This window comes from Lithobates pipiens, unplaced genomic scaffold, assembly GCF_037356315.1.
Source record: "Lithobates pipiens isolate NorthernLeopardFrog02 unplaced genomic scaffold, aLitPip1_a1.2 Scaffold_22, whole genome shotgun sequence".
Classification (NCBI taxonomy): domain Eukaryota; kingdom Metazoa; phylum Chordata; class Amphibia; order Anura; family Ranidae; genus Lithobates; species Lithobates pipiens.
Window position 1 is genome coordinate 48,822,882 of NW_027507784.1, and position 17,835 is coordinate 48,840,716.

At 41.7% G+C, this 17,835-nt stretch overlaps 1 protein-coding gene across 2 annotated transcripts in view; it reads left to right on the plus strand.

The window, feature by feature from the left end:
• Positions 1 to 17,835, plus strand: part of GRB14 (growth factor receptor bound protein 14) — a 122,180-nt gene that overhangs the window by 62,701 nt on the left and 41,644 nt on the right. For both annotated transcript variants that reach the window (XM_077447571.1, XM_077447570.1), the window contains one exon: positions 1,582 to 1,719. In XM_077447571.1, coding sequence (XP_077303697.1) covers positions 1,582 to 1,719 — 138 coding nt within the window. The remainder of the gene's footprint in view (positions 1 to 1,581; positions 1,720 to 17,835) is intronic.

The window sequence follows — 17,835 nt, forward strand, 5'->3', positions numbered from 1 at the left end:
CACCAGTGGCTAAGGCCCAATTTTTCAGCCCCTGTTTAGCAGGGGGGTGTAATTAAAATTTTTGATGCAATGCGTTGCAGCAGGGCTCATTCCTGCACTCCTAATAGAATATATGGGAGAGGTTGCAGTGTTGTGGCACCAGCACCAGTGCCTAAGGCCCAATTTTTCAGCCCCTGTTTAACAGGGGCATGTAATTAAAATTTTTGATGCAATGTTTTGCAGCAGGGCTCATTCCTGCACTCCAAGTAGAATATATGGGAGAGGTTGCAGTGTCGTGGCACCAGCACCAGTGCCTAACAGGTGCATGTAATTCCAATTCTTGATATAATCGTTCACAGCAGGGTGCTCCAGCACCCACCAAGAGTCACTTTGAGGGCTTACAGTGTTATGGCAACACCAACGCCTTAGGCCCAAATTTCTGCAGAGCATATAGGGCAGGTCCCTACTTTCAAACATCCAGCTTACAAACATCGCCTACTTGCAAACAGAAGGAGACAACAGGAAGGGAGATGAAAAAAGACGTACGGCAAAAAAAATTATACAGAGGTGATAACCCTTCCCTATGTTTTCCAAAAAGCTTAAAAATAGATTTTTTGACTGGAGCTACACAGAAATGTACCAGTTCAAAATTAGAAACAGATTCTACTTAACACAACAAACCTACACAGTCCCTGTCTTGTTTGCACCGCCTGTATACTGCTGTTCTGAGTATATAGGGCCTTGACGCCCCACGCCTTTCCCTTTTTTAATTTGGGTACAGGGTTCCCCTTAATATCCGTACAAGACCCAAAGGGGCTGGTAATGGGCAGGGGGGGGCTACCCATGCCATTTATCCCACTGATCCATATTGCCGGAACCAGACATTACATTAAAACCGCAAGCAGTTTTAAATGACTTTTTTTTCCGTTAAATGTGATTTTGTGCAGGGAATGTTCTAAACACGGGAAACATGTGCCACTTCACAGGCATACTATAGACACCCCGCAGGCACGATATTTAAAGGAATATTCCACTTTTTCTTTTTCACTTTAATCGTCATTAAAATCAGTGCTCCCGAAAAACTGCAGTTTTTAAAATAACATTTGGCATTGATCCATGTCCCCTGGGGCAGGAGCCAGGTCCCCAAACCCTTTTTAGGACAATATCTTGCATATTAGCCTTTAAAATTAGCATTTTTGATTTTGAACGTTCGAGTCCCATAGACTTTAATGGGGTTCTAAAGTTCGTACGAATTTTCGGTCCGTTCGAAGGTTCTGGTGTGAAACGAACCGGTGGGTGTTCGGCTCATCCCTACTCAAGGAGATCACAAGCACTGAGATGTAAAAGAGGATGAAAATAAAGTTAGAACAATGATATCTGAATCCAACATGGCAATTGTTTTATGACTATGTAGTGTTTTCAAAATTGTATCTAATAACAACTAACTTACCCTCTCAATGTCAGTCCTTATTTGACAACCCTTTCCTTTTCTCTGCCAGCCATCCTTAAAAACACACAAATATGTTTTTTTCAATGAGTATCAACAATGCGTATATTCATACTTCATAATAAATGTTACTTTTTTTTTCTTCTTTTTTTTAGACGTTTTTGAGTACAAGCACATATCCTGAAATCCACAGTTACTTATTTATGGCAGAAAAAGGAAAAAAATCTTGGAAAAAACTATATTTCATTCTGCGACGCTCAGGATTGTACTTTTCCACAAAAGGAACTTCAAAGGTATCATGAATTCTTAAAGAATAAACTTAAAATAAAATAAAAAATTAATACCAAATGTGTAAGTGAATATAAAGTATAGTTTACGTATATGATATGTACAATGTACATATACAATATATATATATATATATATATATATATATATATATATATATATATATATATATATATATATAGTGTTGTTAGGACAGTTTTTTTTTATTTTATTCTTTTTTTTTTGGGGGGGGGGGGGGGGCTGTTGGAGAGCCAGGCTGCTGTTTTGTTTGTGTGTTAGAACAGTGGTCCGACTTTCCTATGTGCTGTCACTGCAAGGTATTTAAACCCTTTTTAATATTGTGTATGCAACATGACTACAATACAGTAATAAATAGCATGGCCTGAGCTTTAAATTTGCCCAGTTCTCAACCTTCCTTCTTTGCTGTTAAATGTGGTATAAGTCATGGCTGCCTATTCTTGCCACCACTCAAATTTTCAGTTGAATCCAAAGAAATTGATATTTGCAAAACTACTGACATTACAGAAGTTAAAATACAAATAAGAGGTAAGTGGCACTCGTGTTTTGCATGAAGGGGGCAGTATATATACTGATGTTTCTAAACTGCATTGGAAACACGTTGCAACACGTTGGAAACACCTTCCAGCTGTCTTGCCTTTGTAGCTTGATCTTGGTGCATGTGTTCCTTGAAGTCCTGATAAATCATACCACAAAGGGAAAAGAATCCAGAGGCACTTGTAGGTTTAATTGTTTTTTTTTTTAGCAACAGTTGCAAGATTAAATTTGAAAAGTTTAATTCAAGTTTGCTAACAATAAATTAAAGCAAATCTTTTTTTTGCTGACCTATTCTAAAACAAACAATTATTGAAAACCTCCATCTCGGGACTCTCTCTGAACATATAAAAATCTGAAATCGTTTTTTGGTAATATCCTCTATGTTTCACAAGAAAGCATAGATAATATGGTGTATTTGCATTCCATAAACAACAGCTCTACCTCATATCTTGGTATTAAGCTAACAAACTTGTGACCTCATCGTATAAACACGACAATATCCCTCTCTGTAAATAACTTTTGGAAGACATGAAGACGTAGACTTTTTTCCTTTGTTGGATGTCTTGGATGGATACAATACATGCAATTAAGATGCCATTTCTTTCTTCGTTTCATTTGGCTTGGTAAGAGACTAAGGCCGCGTACACACGGGCGGACTGTCTGCCCAACTTAGTCCGCTGAACAGTGTTTCAGCGGACAATCCGCTCGTGTGTGGGCTTCAGCGGACTTTTTCAGCGGACAGTCTGACGAACAAAGTCTTACGGAATTTCCGTAAGACAGTCCGTTCAAACTTGGTTTTGTCCGTCCAAACTTGGTTTCAGCGGACAGTCCGCTCTTGTGTAGGCAAGTTGGACGGACTAAGTATGGCGCATGCTCAGAAAGGGTTTACACGGCCGAAGGTTGCATTGCAGTGTATAGGACGTCGTTTTTCTAGTCCCGACGTACGTGCTGTGCACGTCATCACGCACGCTTTCAGCGGACTGTCTGCTCATCGTGTGTGGTCAAGTCCGTTCATGCTAATTTTGAACGGACTGTTTGTCGGATTGTCTGCCGAACTTAGTTGGGCAGACAGTCCGCCCGTGTGTATGCGGCATAAGGATCATTAAGAAAAAGACTAGTAGGACTCTCCCCATTTCACACATTCCCAAATATTACATTACTTTCAACAATCTTCTATTCCATCTGCCAATGTTGAAAGCCAGTCTCCTTTATGGACCTTCCTAGAGGTAGACCTGCTCTTTCCCTGCTCTCTCCAAGTGCTGAGTTGGCTTACACATTCTCTTCTACCAGAGGTTGTAGATTTATCCCCAATTTTCTATTATATTACAAATACCTGAAGGAGGAGAATATACTTTAAATTTAAAGTGTTCCTGTGCCTTACCCATGCAGGATAAAGCAAAGAATCCACTTAACTACTACCTTCCCCTCGTTGCACATACTTACCTTACTTTTGCATCCCAGCCAATCTGTTTGGCCATGGGGATTGAAAGGAAGCCATGGGTAGGTTCTAAGTTATTACCTGTAAATTACAAAGGGTTAGAGATTCTCTTCCTACCCCATGTGCCAGCACTGGGTGTCCGAGCAGCCAGCTGTAAGTCATATGCTTCCTACATACATAGCAGCTAGGCACTGCATGATCTACTTTACCACTTCCCTTCAGGGCTATAGCGGAATGATGCCTCCTGTTGGAAGGCAATATGTTTTATTTCATCATATAAAATGTTTTTGAATATGAGATTTTACCTCCAACCAATCTCTCCTTTAGTCTTGTTTTCCCCCTGTATGAAAAAATATGATTTCCAATGGTAGTTTAATAACAACCTAATAATATACTGTAGTTTTATAATAACAATACTTCCCCACTTCTCAGAGGGTGATAAAAGTATTATTTCTCATCCTAAATTCCTTTTTAAACATGTTTTTCCACTCAATAACATGTATTTTTTTTTTATCACTGCAATTACAACTGCAAGTCTTTTTGGGTATGTCTCCAACCAATTTTGCACATCTAGAGACTGAAATCTTTGCCCATTCTTCTCTGCAAAATAGCTCAAGCTCTGTCAGATTGGATGGAGATTTGGCAAGGATGAAAATTTGGCCCTGGACTTCATCCAGACCAGCCCACTTTAAGTTTACAAACACGCACAACTCACCACTTTTATTATTTCACTTATTCTCCTCTGTATTTTTCTCCTCTGCTCCTTCTCACATCACAGCATGAAGTGGGAGGGCTAAGCAGGAACATTCCTAAATTTTTAATTTTTTATTAATTTTGAAATAAGTTTTTACAATTCATTTTTGTATTATTTTTTTCACAGTGATTGGAGGGGGTTGGGGCAGGGGTAGTGGACAGTGTCAGTAGTTTTTTGTTTTTATTATTGTGTCTATTATTCTTTACAATTTCGCGTTTTATTACTTTTTAAAAATAATTTTTAAATATAATTTTTTTCTACAGTGCTTCTGGGGAATGGGGGGGGGGGGGGGGTATAGGGCAGTGAATCGTGTTAGTAGTTTTTTATTTTTATGTATTTTTATTTTTTTACATTTTAATTTGTTTTTGATTTTTTTCACAATGCTTTTTGGCAGAAGGGGGTTAGGGAAATGGACAGTGTTGTAGTGTCTTGTTTGTTTACAATTTTATGTTTAATAATTTTTTTACAATTTTTTTATATTGACTGCAATTTTTTTTTCCTATCAGTCCTGTTGGTGGGCTTTGTTGAGGTATCAGGGGTCTAAATAGACCCCTGACATACCCCCTTTGAGACAGAGAAAGGTACTGAGGACACAGATTCCCCAGTCCCTTCCTGTGCTGTCTCAGCATTAAAGATGAATGGACAGGAGACAGCGGCTCCTGCTCATTCATACAGGATACAGCGGCTCCTGTTCATTCATAAACTGATGCAGAGTTTACTCTGCTCAATTATCAAAAGACACAGGAGTGATCAAGTTGAGAAAGGAAGGGGCCGGTAAATTACATATTTACTGGCCCCTTCCTCTGCTTGGCATTCTGACACATCCCCCCAGCATCCGGCGTGAGAGGAAAGGAGGGGATGTGGGGTGCGAGGAGGTGGGCAGAAGAGAAGGACAGAGGACCAGATGAGCAGCCAGAGCACACAGGGCAGAGGAGGAGGACAGGGGACCAGAGGAGTGGCCAGAGCATACAGGGCGGAGGAGCAGGACAGGGGACCGGAGAAGCGGCCAGAGTACACTGGGGGCAGAGGAGGAGGAGATGGAAGAGGAGAACACAGGGAATAGCTGGAGATGATCAGTGCAGCGAAAGCCTCGCAATCATTACTTTGACAGGCTCAGGCTGTCACCGAAACTGGCCCACTGAGCCTTCGGCCACCAGGAAACTCCCAGTAGTCCCGATGGCCAGTACAGCCTGATGAAGAGCATCTGTGACAGAACAGCAATTTCAAGTCTTACCACAGTTTCTCAATTGGATTTAGGTCTAGACTTTCACTGGGCCATTCTAACACATGAATATGCTTTGATCTAAACCATTTCATTGTAGCTGTATGTTTAGGGTCTTTGTCCTGCTGGAAGGTGAACCCTCTGCCCCAGTCTCAAGTCTTCTGCAGACTCTGGCAGGTTTTCTTCTAAGATTGCCCTGTATTTCGCTCTATTCATTTTCCCATCAACTCTGACAAGCTTCCCTGCCGAAGAAAAACATCTGCAGTACATGATGCAGCCACCACCATGTTTCACTGTGGGGATGGTGTGTTCAGAGTGATGTGTAGTGTTAGTTTTCTGCCACACATAGCGTTTTGCTTTTAGGCCAAAAAGTTAAATTGCGGTCTCATGTGACCAGAGCACCTTCTTCCACATGTTTGCTGTGTCCCCCAGTGGCTTCTCGCAAACTGCAAACAGGACTTCTTATGGATTTCTTTAAACAATTGCTTACTTCTTGCCACTCTGCCATAAAGGCCAGATTTCTGGAGACCATGACTAATAGACAGATAATCCTACCTGAGCTGTGGATCTCTGTAGCTCCTCCAGAGTTACCATGGGCCTCTTGGCTGCTTCCCTGATTAATGCTCTCCTTGCCTGGTCTGTCAGGTTAGGTGGACGGCCATGTTTTGGTAGGTTTGCAGTTGTGCCATAATCTTTCCATTTTTGGATGTTGGATTAAACAGTGCGCCGTGAGATGTTCAAAGCTTGGGATGTTTTTTTATAACCTAACCCTGCTTTAAACTTCACTACAACTTCATCTCTGACCTGTCTGGTGTGTTCTTTGGTTTTCATGATGCTGTTTGTTTACTAAAGCTCTCTAACAAACCTCTGAGGGCTTCACAGACCAGCTGTGTTATTTATACTGAAAATAAATTACACACAGGTAGGCTCTATTTACTAATTAGGTGACTTCTGAAGGCAATTGGCTCCACTAGATCTTAGTTAGGGGTATCAGAGTAAAGGGGGCTGAATAATAATGCACGTCACACTTTTCACATATTTATTTGTAAAAAAATTGTCTTTGGTTTTTATTTCCACAGACTGCTATAATTCTTGATATTAATGTTATATCTAGGGATGAGCCCAATGTTCGAGTCAAATGTAAGTTCAACGCGAACATCGGTTGTTCACCTGTTCGCCGAACAGCGAACATTATGTGGTAAAAAAATAGTAAAGGTCTTGCGGCTTAAGCCCACTTACTGAGACAAATTACCCCATGGTTAGTGGGTCCTACACTAGCCATAGAATGGGAGATCCTGCTTCTCTGAACCATGCCATAAACTCCTCTATATGGGAGAACTAAAGGTCTCCACCTATGACAAAGGTAGACACTAATGGGAGGCGCTGATGAGGGAGTGGGGTGCTCCTGCCCAAAAGTATTTGGTCAGAATTCATACAATAAACAAACAAGATATTTGGGGGGCACACCCTAAAAGATGCATTAAAGATGGTGCAGCCATAAGACCATACAACAGAACAAAATATTACAGAGCACACATGCAAAAAATACATTTACCTCCTGCAAGGCTATTTAAAACACTTCGACATTTTCAAAAAAACATCTTTAATGCATCTTTCAGGGTGTGCCCCCCAAATATCTTGTTTGTCTACCAAATCAAAGTTCCCCTATCTTATAATAGTATAATGACAGCTGCTAGCACCAATCACGTCGAATACTAACGTGTTAGAATCATAGATAAATAAATAAATTGTGTGCTGCGCTATCCCCTTAATGATCTCCTGAACCTGCAGCAAAAACCTAAAAAACTAAAATTGTTATCTAAAGTGATGTGCCTATAAAATCAAATCCAAGAAAACAATAATAATATATAAGCAACTAAAGTCGTCATTCAGCTTTCAACATCATATAATGTGAATATACACACATTTCATAAAATATAAATATTAATACAAAAAGGGATCCATAAAGTGCTCAAGTGCATAAAAGGCCGTGATACGCTGACCACCCAGGATTTGTTTTCAGTGTCCTTAATACAGCAATAATGTCCTTAATACAGCAATAATAAACGTGACTTGATAGGTGACTCTGAATATAGCGATCTGCAGCAGTGATTACACTCAGGTGTTCCCCACCCCAAGGTAATGGCCTCTCACCTCAGAGAGTGTGACCTCGTAATTAAAGTGGATGTATACCCGCTGAATTTTTACCTACAGGTAAGCCTTATTATAGGCTTTCCTGTAGGTAAAAGTCAAAAAATTTACTATACAACCACTTTAAGTTTGTTCAATACCCATTTATGTATTATCAAAACGGATTCCAGGTCAGGTTGCAAGGTCCAAACACTGCTCAAAGATGTAGCCTCATGAGTCTGGTGCACTGCTCTATAGCATGCCTTAATAGCGCCAAGCCGCAGATGAGATCGCGTGTTCCTACTCCACAAGGTAGACCAACTATCTCCTGTGCCGTCCACTCCAGTCCCCTCCCCTATGCGTTATTATGCAGTGTTCCTGGCAAATTCAAAAGCCGCGGAACACTGTTAAAGTATATGGGACGCTAACATGAAAAGTTATTGCCATAAAAAGTGTTTGGGAACCTGGGTTCTGCCCCAGGGGACATGTATTAATGCAAAAAAAAGTTTTAAAAACAGCCATTTTTTCAGGAGCAGTGATTTTAATAAAAATCACAGGCAAACTAAGGACACACCCCAGGCACGATATTTAAAGGAATGTTTAATCACCCCTGCGGTTTTTATTTTTTGCACTATAAACAAAAAAAGAGCGGCAATTTTGAAAAAGATGCATTATTTTTTACATTTTGCTATAATAAATATTCCCCAAAAATATATTAAAAAAAAACATTTTTTTTCCCTCAGTTTAGATCGATACGTATTCGTCTACATATTTTTGGTAAAAAAATCGCAAAAGGCAAATATTGATTGGTTTGCGCAAAAGTTATAGCGTTTACAATATAGGGGATAGTTTTATAGCATTTTTATAAGAAAATGTTTTTTACGATTAATGGCAGCGATCAGCAATTTTTATCGTGACTGCGACATTATGGTGGACACATTGGACATTTTTGACACATTTTGGGGACCATTGTCATTTATACAGCAATCAGTGCAATACAAATGCACTGATTCCTGTGTAAATGACACTGGCAGTGAAGGGGTTAACCTCTAGGGGGCAGTGTAGGGGTGAAGTGTGTCCTAGGGGCGTGTTTCTAACTGTGGGGGGTGTGGCTGTGTATGACACGTCACTGATCTCTGCTCCTTTCACACAAAGCAGTGAGCATTGATGTGGCATGATTGTGGCACAGATGAGAACTGATGTGGCATGGCTGTGGCATGGATGGCATGGATGTGACATGGATGGGAACTAATGTTGCATGGATGTGGCACGGATGATCACTGGTGTGGCATGGATGATCACTGATGTGGCATGAATGTGGCATGGATAAGCCAAGGATGGAGCATGGATGGAGCATGGATGAGCCGTGGATGGATGGAGGAGCCATGGATGGAGCATGGTCGAGCCATGATAGTTTGGATGAGCCATAGATGGAGAATGGATGAGCCATGGATGGAGCATGGATGGATGGATGGAAGAGACATGTATGAGCCATGGATGAAGCATGGATGGGACATGGATGAGCCATGGATGGATGGATGAGACATGTATGAGCACAGATCCAGCCCACAGTTCTGCTGCACCCAGCTCCCCCCCTCTCCTCACACGCTGTACCGATTGGCGTAAGGAGAGGGGAGGAGCCAAACCGGACATGCTCCATTTGTTTACAAATGATCACGCCATCACTGGACGGTGTGATCACGTGGTAAAGGGCCTCTGTCATTGGCCCTTTTCCCTGATCCATGACACAGAGGGTCTGGGAGACACGATGATCACGGACATTCCTGGATGCGTGTTCTGAAGCTGTTTTTGTAGCTTGAATCAGGCAGATATGAGCGTTTCGGCATGTTTTTATTCCCATAGAAATTAATAGAAACACGTTTTTGTGTGCATTTACACATTTTGTCGTGTGTTTTTGCACGATTTTCTGCTCAAATTATAAAAATTTAAAAATAAAATTTTAATAATATATGAATACATAAATTTAGAATAAATATGCAAATAACTAAAAATCATCATATACAGTATCTCACAAAGTGAGTACACCCTCACATTTTTGTAACTAATTTATTATATCTTTTCATGTGACAACACTGAAGAAATGATATTTCTCTACAATGTAAGTAGTGAGTGTACAGCTTGTATAACAGCCATTAATGTCTGATTAACCACTACAATACAGGGCACTTTCACCCCCTTCCTTCCCAGCCCAATTTTCAGCTTTCATCGCTCTAGCGCTTTCAGTGACAATTGCGCGGTCATGCTACACTGTACCCAAATGAAATTGTTATCATTTTGTTCGCACAAATAGAGCTTTATTTTGGTGGTATTTATTCACGACTCCGTTTTTTTTTTTTTTGCGATATAAGCTCAAAAAAAGCGGAAATTTGGAAAAAAAACAATATTTTCTTTTTTCTATTTGAAAAGAAATCCAATAAAATCAAATTTTGTCATAAATTTAAGCCAAAATGTATTCTGCTACATGTTTTTGGTAAAAAAAATTCCGTTAAGTGTATAATAATTGGTTTGTGTGATCACGGACATATGTACGCAAATGATCATGTACATATGTGTGCAGATAATCATTGGGACGTGTGATTTTAGTGGGACATATGTGGGGGACATGTTTTTATTATTAGGGACATGTGTTTTTATTATTTGGGGACATGTATGTTTTGGGGACATGTGTGTTTTGGGGACATATGTGGGGACTGTGTTTGTACTGTGTGGTGTGTTGTGTGTTTACACTACACTGATGATCAGTGAGTAAAAAGCTGTAAAAAGCAGCCCATACTCACTGATCATCAGCCGGCTGCAGCGTTCTGCTCTCCTCTCCTCAGCGGTGACTTCCGTGTGAGGAGAGGAGAGCCGATTGCCTAGCAACCGGCTGTTTGTTTACATCACATGACGGCCGTGATTGGACACGGCCGTCATGTGATCAGGAGGGCCAATCACAGAGCCCTCCTGCCGATCTGAGATGTGCCGTGTCCGGGTGACACGAGCACATCGGGATCGCGCCGCTGCGAGGGCACGCGCGCGCGCGATCCCGCTACTCCTGAATGACGTTCCTGAACGGCCTGTCAGGAGTAGACGGCTCCCACCCGGCCGTATATATGCATTGGCCGGGTGGGAAGTGGTTAATTAATGTCTAAATCGCTGGCAACAAAAGTGAGTACACCCATAAGTGAAAATGGTGTCATGTGACTCGTTAGTGTTACAAGGTCTCAGGTGTGAATGGGGAGCAAGGGTGTTATCACTCTCACCCTCTCATACTGATCACTGGAAGTTCAATATGACACCTAATCGCAAAAAACTCTCTGAGGATCTGAAAAAAATAATTGTTGCTCTACAAAAGGTGGCTTAGGCTATAAGAAGAGTAACAAGACCCTGAAACTGAGCTGCAGCATGGTGGCCAAGACCATACGGCGGTTTAACAGGACAGGTTCCACTGAGAACAGGCCTCACCATGGTCGACCAAAAAAGTTGAGTGCACATACTCAGAATCATATCCAGAGATTGTCTTTGGGAAATAGATGTGCTGCCAGCATTGCTGCAGAGGTTGAAGGGGTGGGAGGGCCAGCCTGTCAGTGCTCAGACCATATGCCGCACACTGCATCAAATTGGTCTGCATAGCTGTCATCCCAGAAGGATGACGCACAAGAATGCCTGCAAACAGTTTGCTGAAGACCAGCAAACTAAGGACATGGATTACTGGGACCTGTGGTCTGATGAGACCAAGATAAACTAATTTGGTTCAGATGGTGTCAAGCGTGTGTGGCGGCAACCAGGTGAGGAGTACAAAGACAAGTGTGTCTCTACAGTCAAGCATGGTGGTGGGAGTGTCATGTTCTGGGGCTGCATGAGTGCTGCCGGTACTGGGGTGCTACAGTTCATTGAGGGAACCATGAATGCCAACATGTACTGTGACATACTGAAGCAAAGCATGATCCCTTCCCTTCGGAGACTGGGCCGCAGGGCAGTATTCCAACATGATAATGACACCAAACACACCTCCAAGACAACCACTGCCTTGCTAAAGAAGCTGAGGGTAAAGGTGATAGACTGGCCAAGCATGTCTCCAGATCTAAACCCCATTGAACATCTGTACGGCATCCTCAAAACGAAGATAGAGGAGCGCAAGGTCTCTAACATCCACCAGCGCCGTGATGTCGTCATGGAGGAGTGGAAAAGGACTTCAGTGGCAACCTGTGAAGCTCTGGTGAACTTCATGTCCAAGAGGGTTAAGGCAGTGCTGGAAAAATAATGGTGGCCATACAAAATATTGATACTTTGGGCCCAATTTGGACATTTTCAATTAGGGGTGTACTCACTTTTGTTGCCAGAGGTTTAGACATGAATGGCTGTGTTGAGTTATTTTGAGGGGACAGCAAATTTACACTGTTATATAAGCTGTGCACTCACTACTTTACATTGCAGCAAAGTGTAATTTCTTCAGTGTTGTCACGTGAAAAATTCTAATAAGATATTTGTTGTCACGTTAAAAATTCTAATAAGATATTTGTTGTCACGTTAAAAATTCTAATAAGATATTTACAAAAATGTGTGGGGTGTACTCACATTTGTGAGATATTGTATGAATAAAAAAATGAATAATATGTAATTATACATAAATAATTAACCCCTAACTTTAAAAAAAAGATTAAATACATTATTATTATGATTATTATAATAATAATACTACAAATAATAATTTTGGGTTGGTGGTTAAAGTGGTGTTCTAGCCTCCGACTCGAGGTGTGACGGAAGTAGGGACAAGGTACCTGTCACAAACAGGTACCCACTCCCACCCGAAAGGTGTCAAATAATAATAATAATAATAATAAAATAATCAAAATCTAATGGAAAAGCTAAAAAAGTGGAAATAATTAGCAACAAATGATGTAACAGATCATTTCTCTATTGGCTAATAAAAAAACGGCAAAGCTCAAAAACGCTGTATACTATGTCCTGTGAGGCTGAGCTCTATACTGTCCTGTGAGGCTGAGCTGTATACTCTGTCCTGTGAGGCTGCTCTGTTTACTATTTACTGTAGGCTGAGCTGTATACTATGTCCTGTCAGGCTGCGCTGTATACTCTGTCCTGCCAGACTGCACTGTATACTCTGTCTTGTGAGGCTGAGCTGTATACTCTGTCTTGTGAGGCTGAGCTGTATACTCTGTCCTGTCAGGCTGCGCTGTATACTCTGTCCTTTGAGGCTGAGCTGTATACTCTCTCTTGTGAGGCTGAGCTGTATACTCTGTCCTGTAAGGCTGCGCTGTATACTATGTCCTGTGAAGCTGAGCTGTATACTCTGTCCTGTGAGGCTGAGTTGTATACTCTGTCCTGTGAGGCTGAGCTGTATACAATTTCCTGTGAGGCTGCGCTGTATACTCTGTCCTGTCAGGCTGCGCTGTATACTATGTCCTGTGAGGCTCAACTGTATACTATGTACTGTGGGGTTGTTCTGTATACTATGTACGGTGAGGCTGAGTTGTCTACTATGTCCTGTGAGGCTGTGCTGTATACTCTGTCCTGTGAGGCTGCACTGTATACTACAGTGGTGTGAAAAAGTGTTTGCCCCCTTCCTCATTTCCTGTTCCTTTGCATGTTTGTCACACTTAAGTGTTTCGGAACATCAAACCAATTTAAACAATAGTCAAGGACAACACAAGTAAACACAAAATGCAATTTGTAAATGAAGGTGTTTATTATTAAAGGTGAAAAAAAATCCAAACCATCATGGCCCTGTGTGAAAAAGTGATTGCCCCCCTTGTTAAAACATACTATAACTGTGGTTGTCCACACCTGAGTTCAATTTCTCTAGCCACACCCAGGCCTGATTATTGCCACACCTGTTCACAATCAAGGCATCACTTAAATAGGAGCTGCTTGACACAGTAAGGTCCACCAGAAGATCCTTAAAAGCTACACATCATGCCGAGACCCAAAGAAATTCAGGAACAATTGAGAAAGAAAGTAATTGAGATCTATCAGTCTGGAAAGGGTTATAAAGCCATTTCCAAAGCTTTGGGAATCCAGCGAACCACAGTGAGAGCCATTATCCACAAATGGCGAAGACATGGAACAGTGGTGAACCTTCCCAGGAGTGGCCGGCCGCCCAAAATTACCCCAAGAGCGCAGCGACGACTCATCCAAGAGGTCACAAAAGACCCCACAACAACGTCCAAGGAACTGCAGGCCTCACTTGCCTCAGTTAAGGTCAGCGTTCATGCCTCCACCATCAGGAAAAGACTGGGCAAAAATGGCCTGCATGGCAGAGTTCCAAGGAGAAAACCACTGCTGAGCAAAAAGAACATCAAAGCTCGTCTCAATTTCTCCACAACACATCTTGATGATCCCCAAGACTTTTGGGACAACATTCTGTGGACCGATGAGACAAAAGTGGAACTCTTTGGAAGGTGTGTGTCCAAGTATATCTGGCGTAGAAGGAACACTGCATTTCATAAAAAGAACATTATACCAACAGTAAAATATGGTGGTGGTAGTGTGATGGTCTGGGGCTGTTTTGCTGCTTCAGGACCTGGAAGACTTGCCGTGATAAAAGGAACTATGAATTCTGCTGTCTACCAAGAGATCCTGAAGGAGAATGTCCGACCATCTGTTCGTGTACTCAAGCTGAAACGAACTTGGGTTCTGCAGCAGGACAATGATCCTAAACACACCAGCAAGTCCACCACCGAATGGCTGAAGAAAAACAAAATGAAGACTTTGGAGTGGCCTAGCCAAAGCCCTGACCTGAATCCTATTGAGATGTTGTGGTATGACCTTAAAAAGGCCGTTCATGCTCGAAAACCCTCTAATGTAACTAAATTAGGACAATTCTGCAAAGATGAGTGGGCCAAAATTCCTCCAGGACGCTGTAAAAGCCTCATTGCACGTTATCGCAAACGCTTGGTTGCAGTTGTTGCTGCTAAGGGTGGCCCAACCAGTTATTAGGTTTAGGGGGCAATCACTTTTTCACACAGGGCCATGATGGTTTGGATTTTTTTTCACCTTTAATAATAAACACCTTCATTTACAAATTGCATTTTGTGTTTACTTGTGTTGTCCTTGACTATTGTTTAAATTGGTTTGATGTTCCGAAACACTTAAGTGTGACAAACATGCAAAGGAACAGGACATGAGGAAGGGGGCAAACACTTTTTCACACCACTGTATATCCTGTGAAACTGCATTGTATACTCTATCCTGTGAAGCTGCGCTGTATATTATTCCCTGTGAGGCTGTGCTGTATACTATGTCCTGTGAGGCTGCGCTGTATTCTATGCCCTGTGGGCCTGAGCTGTAAACTATGTCCTGTGAGGCTGAGCTCTATACTATGTCCTGTGAGGCTGTGCTTTATAATCTGTCCTGTGAGGCTGAGCTATATACTCTGTCCTGTGAGGCTGTGCTTTATACTCTGTCCTGTGAGGCTGAGCTGTATACTCTGTCCTGTGAGGCTGAGCTGTATACTATGTCTTGTGAGGCTGAGCTGTATACTATGTCTTGTAAGGCTGCGTGTATATTATGCCCTGTGAGGCTGCATTGTATACTCTGTCCTGTGAGGCTGCGCTGTATACTCTGTCCTGTGAGGCTGCGCTGTATACTCTGTCCTGTGAGGCTGCTCTGTATACTATGTTCTGTGAGGCTGCGCTGTATACTATGTCCTGTGAGGCTGAGCTGTATACTCTGTTCTGTGAGGCTGCGCTGTATACTATGTGAGGCTGCGCTGTATACTAGGTCCTGTGAGGCTACGCTGTATACTCCTGACACTATGGGTGGAATACAGTGGACGGAGTGGGTGGATTCTATAAGGGGTGGGGCTTATTAGAAGTGGGAGGGTTTCAAAAAGGAAGGGCGGTGTCTGGCGTCGCCCCATCCTAAAACTTCACCAGCCACCACTGGAGCAGCTATGAGTCATATGCTGACAACACATTTTTCTGGTTGTCAATTCTGCTAGAGGAGCTCATTTTGAATTTTGAACACCTGGACAGATACAAAAAATGTTTATTACAATTAAGTATCAGTTCATATTAACATCATGGTCATGCAATTGCATATCACATTTTCAACTGAATCAGAAACTCTGCTTTAAACTATTTGTAAAATCCAATACCATATAAACCCTGTATATTCCACCCCATATTCATTTTTACATTTCCAGCTACTAGATGCAGTGTAGAAAGTTGCAGCACATTGATCTGTTGTTTGCAATCACAACCTTTGCACTGAAGGGTGAAAGTTGAATCAAGCTTAACTGCAAACTTTATAAGTAAAACTTTAACATGAATACGTAATACTGTGAGAGATGTATTGCTATACAACAATCCACAGTTGGCGGAAAACAATGCTTATTGCCTGTTTAATAATCCATGGCGCCTGGGTTATTCAGCAGTCAGCTGGCAATGATTCCTCCATGACTGACTTACATTCTTAGGAGCATATTCTTAAAAAAGTTGCAGCCAGATGATAATACTTATAATAATCAATGTCTTTACCGCTATATCGTTTTATTGTCCTATTGTTTTCTTTAGTATCTGCAATGGGAAGTTTATCAGTTTAAAATACAAGGAATCTCAGATATCAGGTTTTCAATTTTTACTCCCTGATATTTTCCATTAGTGGACTTAATCTGATTGGCTGCCATGCAGCAAGACACATGGGGGCCTATCCATAAGAGTGCACATAGTAATTTGCTTGCTGTTTCTTCCGTACACTATCATTCAGAATAGGCTTTTGTTTCTCGAATTTACAAAAGGATGAACTTAATTTTGGAGTAAAAGAGAAAATGGCAAGCGGGTTTTTGAAAGTGTAGTGATGTACAGCCGTGGCCAAAAGTTTTGAGGATGGCACAAACATTAAAGGGGTGGTAAACACTTGTATTTTTTCACCTTAACCACTTAAGCCCCAGAACATTTTGCAGCTATAGGACCAGGCCCCTTTTTGCGATTTGGCACTGCGTCGCTTTAACTGACAATTGCGCAGTAATGCGACGTGGCTCCCAAACAAAATTGGCATCATTTTTTTCCACAAATAGAGATTTCTTTTGGTGGTATTTGATCACCTCTGCGGTTTTTATTTTTTGCGCTATAAACAAAAATATAGCAACAATTTTGAAAAAAATTCAATATTTTTTTACTTTTTGCTATAATAAATATCTCCCAAAAATATATAAAAAAAACATTTTTTTTCCTCAGTTTAGGCCAATACGTATTCTTCTACATATTTTTGGTAAAAAAAAAATTGCAATAAGCGTTTATTGATTGGTTTGTGCAAAAGTTATAGCGTCTGCAAAATAGGGGATAGTTATGGCATTTTTATGAATATTTTTTTTTTTACTAGTAATGGCGGTGATCAACGATTTTCATTGTGACTGCCACATTATGGAGGACACATCGAACTATTAAAAATGCACTGATTACTGTAAAAATGTCACTGTCAGTGAAGGGGTTAACCACTAGGGGGCAGTGTAGGGGTTAAGTGTATGTGTGTTTTTTTTACTGTAGGGGGCGTGGCTTGGCGTGTGATGTCACTGATCGTCTTTCCCTATAACAGGGAACAGACGATCAGTGACAGGCTCAGTAGGAAGCACAAGGAGAGGTTTATTTACACTTACCTCTCCTCATTCTTCAGTTCTGCGACCTGATCCCGGGACACCGCAGCAATCTGGTCTGTGGGTCCCGCGGCCACGGTCACAGAGTTTAGGACCGGGTCGCAAGTGCGCTGCCTGCAGCGCGCGCGCGACCCATGGCTGGGCACTTAAAGGGCAACGTACCTGTACATGCTTATGCCCAGCCGTGCCATTCTGCCGACCTATATTGGTGTGAGGCGGTCCTTAAGCGGTTAATGCATCCTATGCATTAAGGTGAAAAAACTTCTGACACTGTCCAGCCCCCCAGCCCCCACCGTTTTACTCACGTGAGCCCGTTGATTCCCTCGGCAGAGATGCACTCTTCCACTCTGGCCAATGTCTCGGCTCTTGATTGGATAGATTGATAGCAGAGCAGCCACCAGCTCCCGCT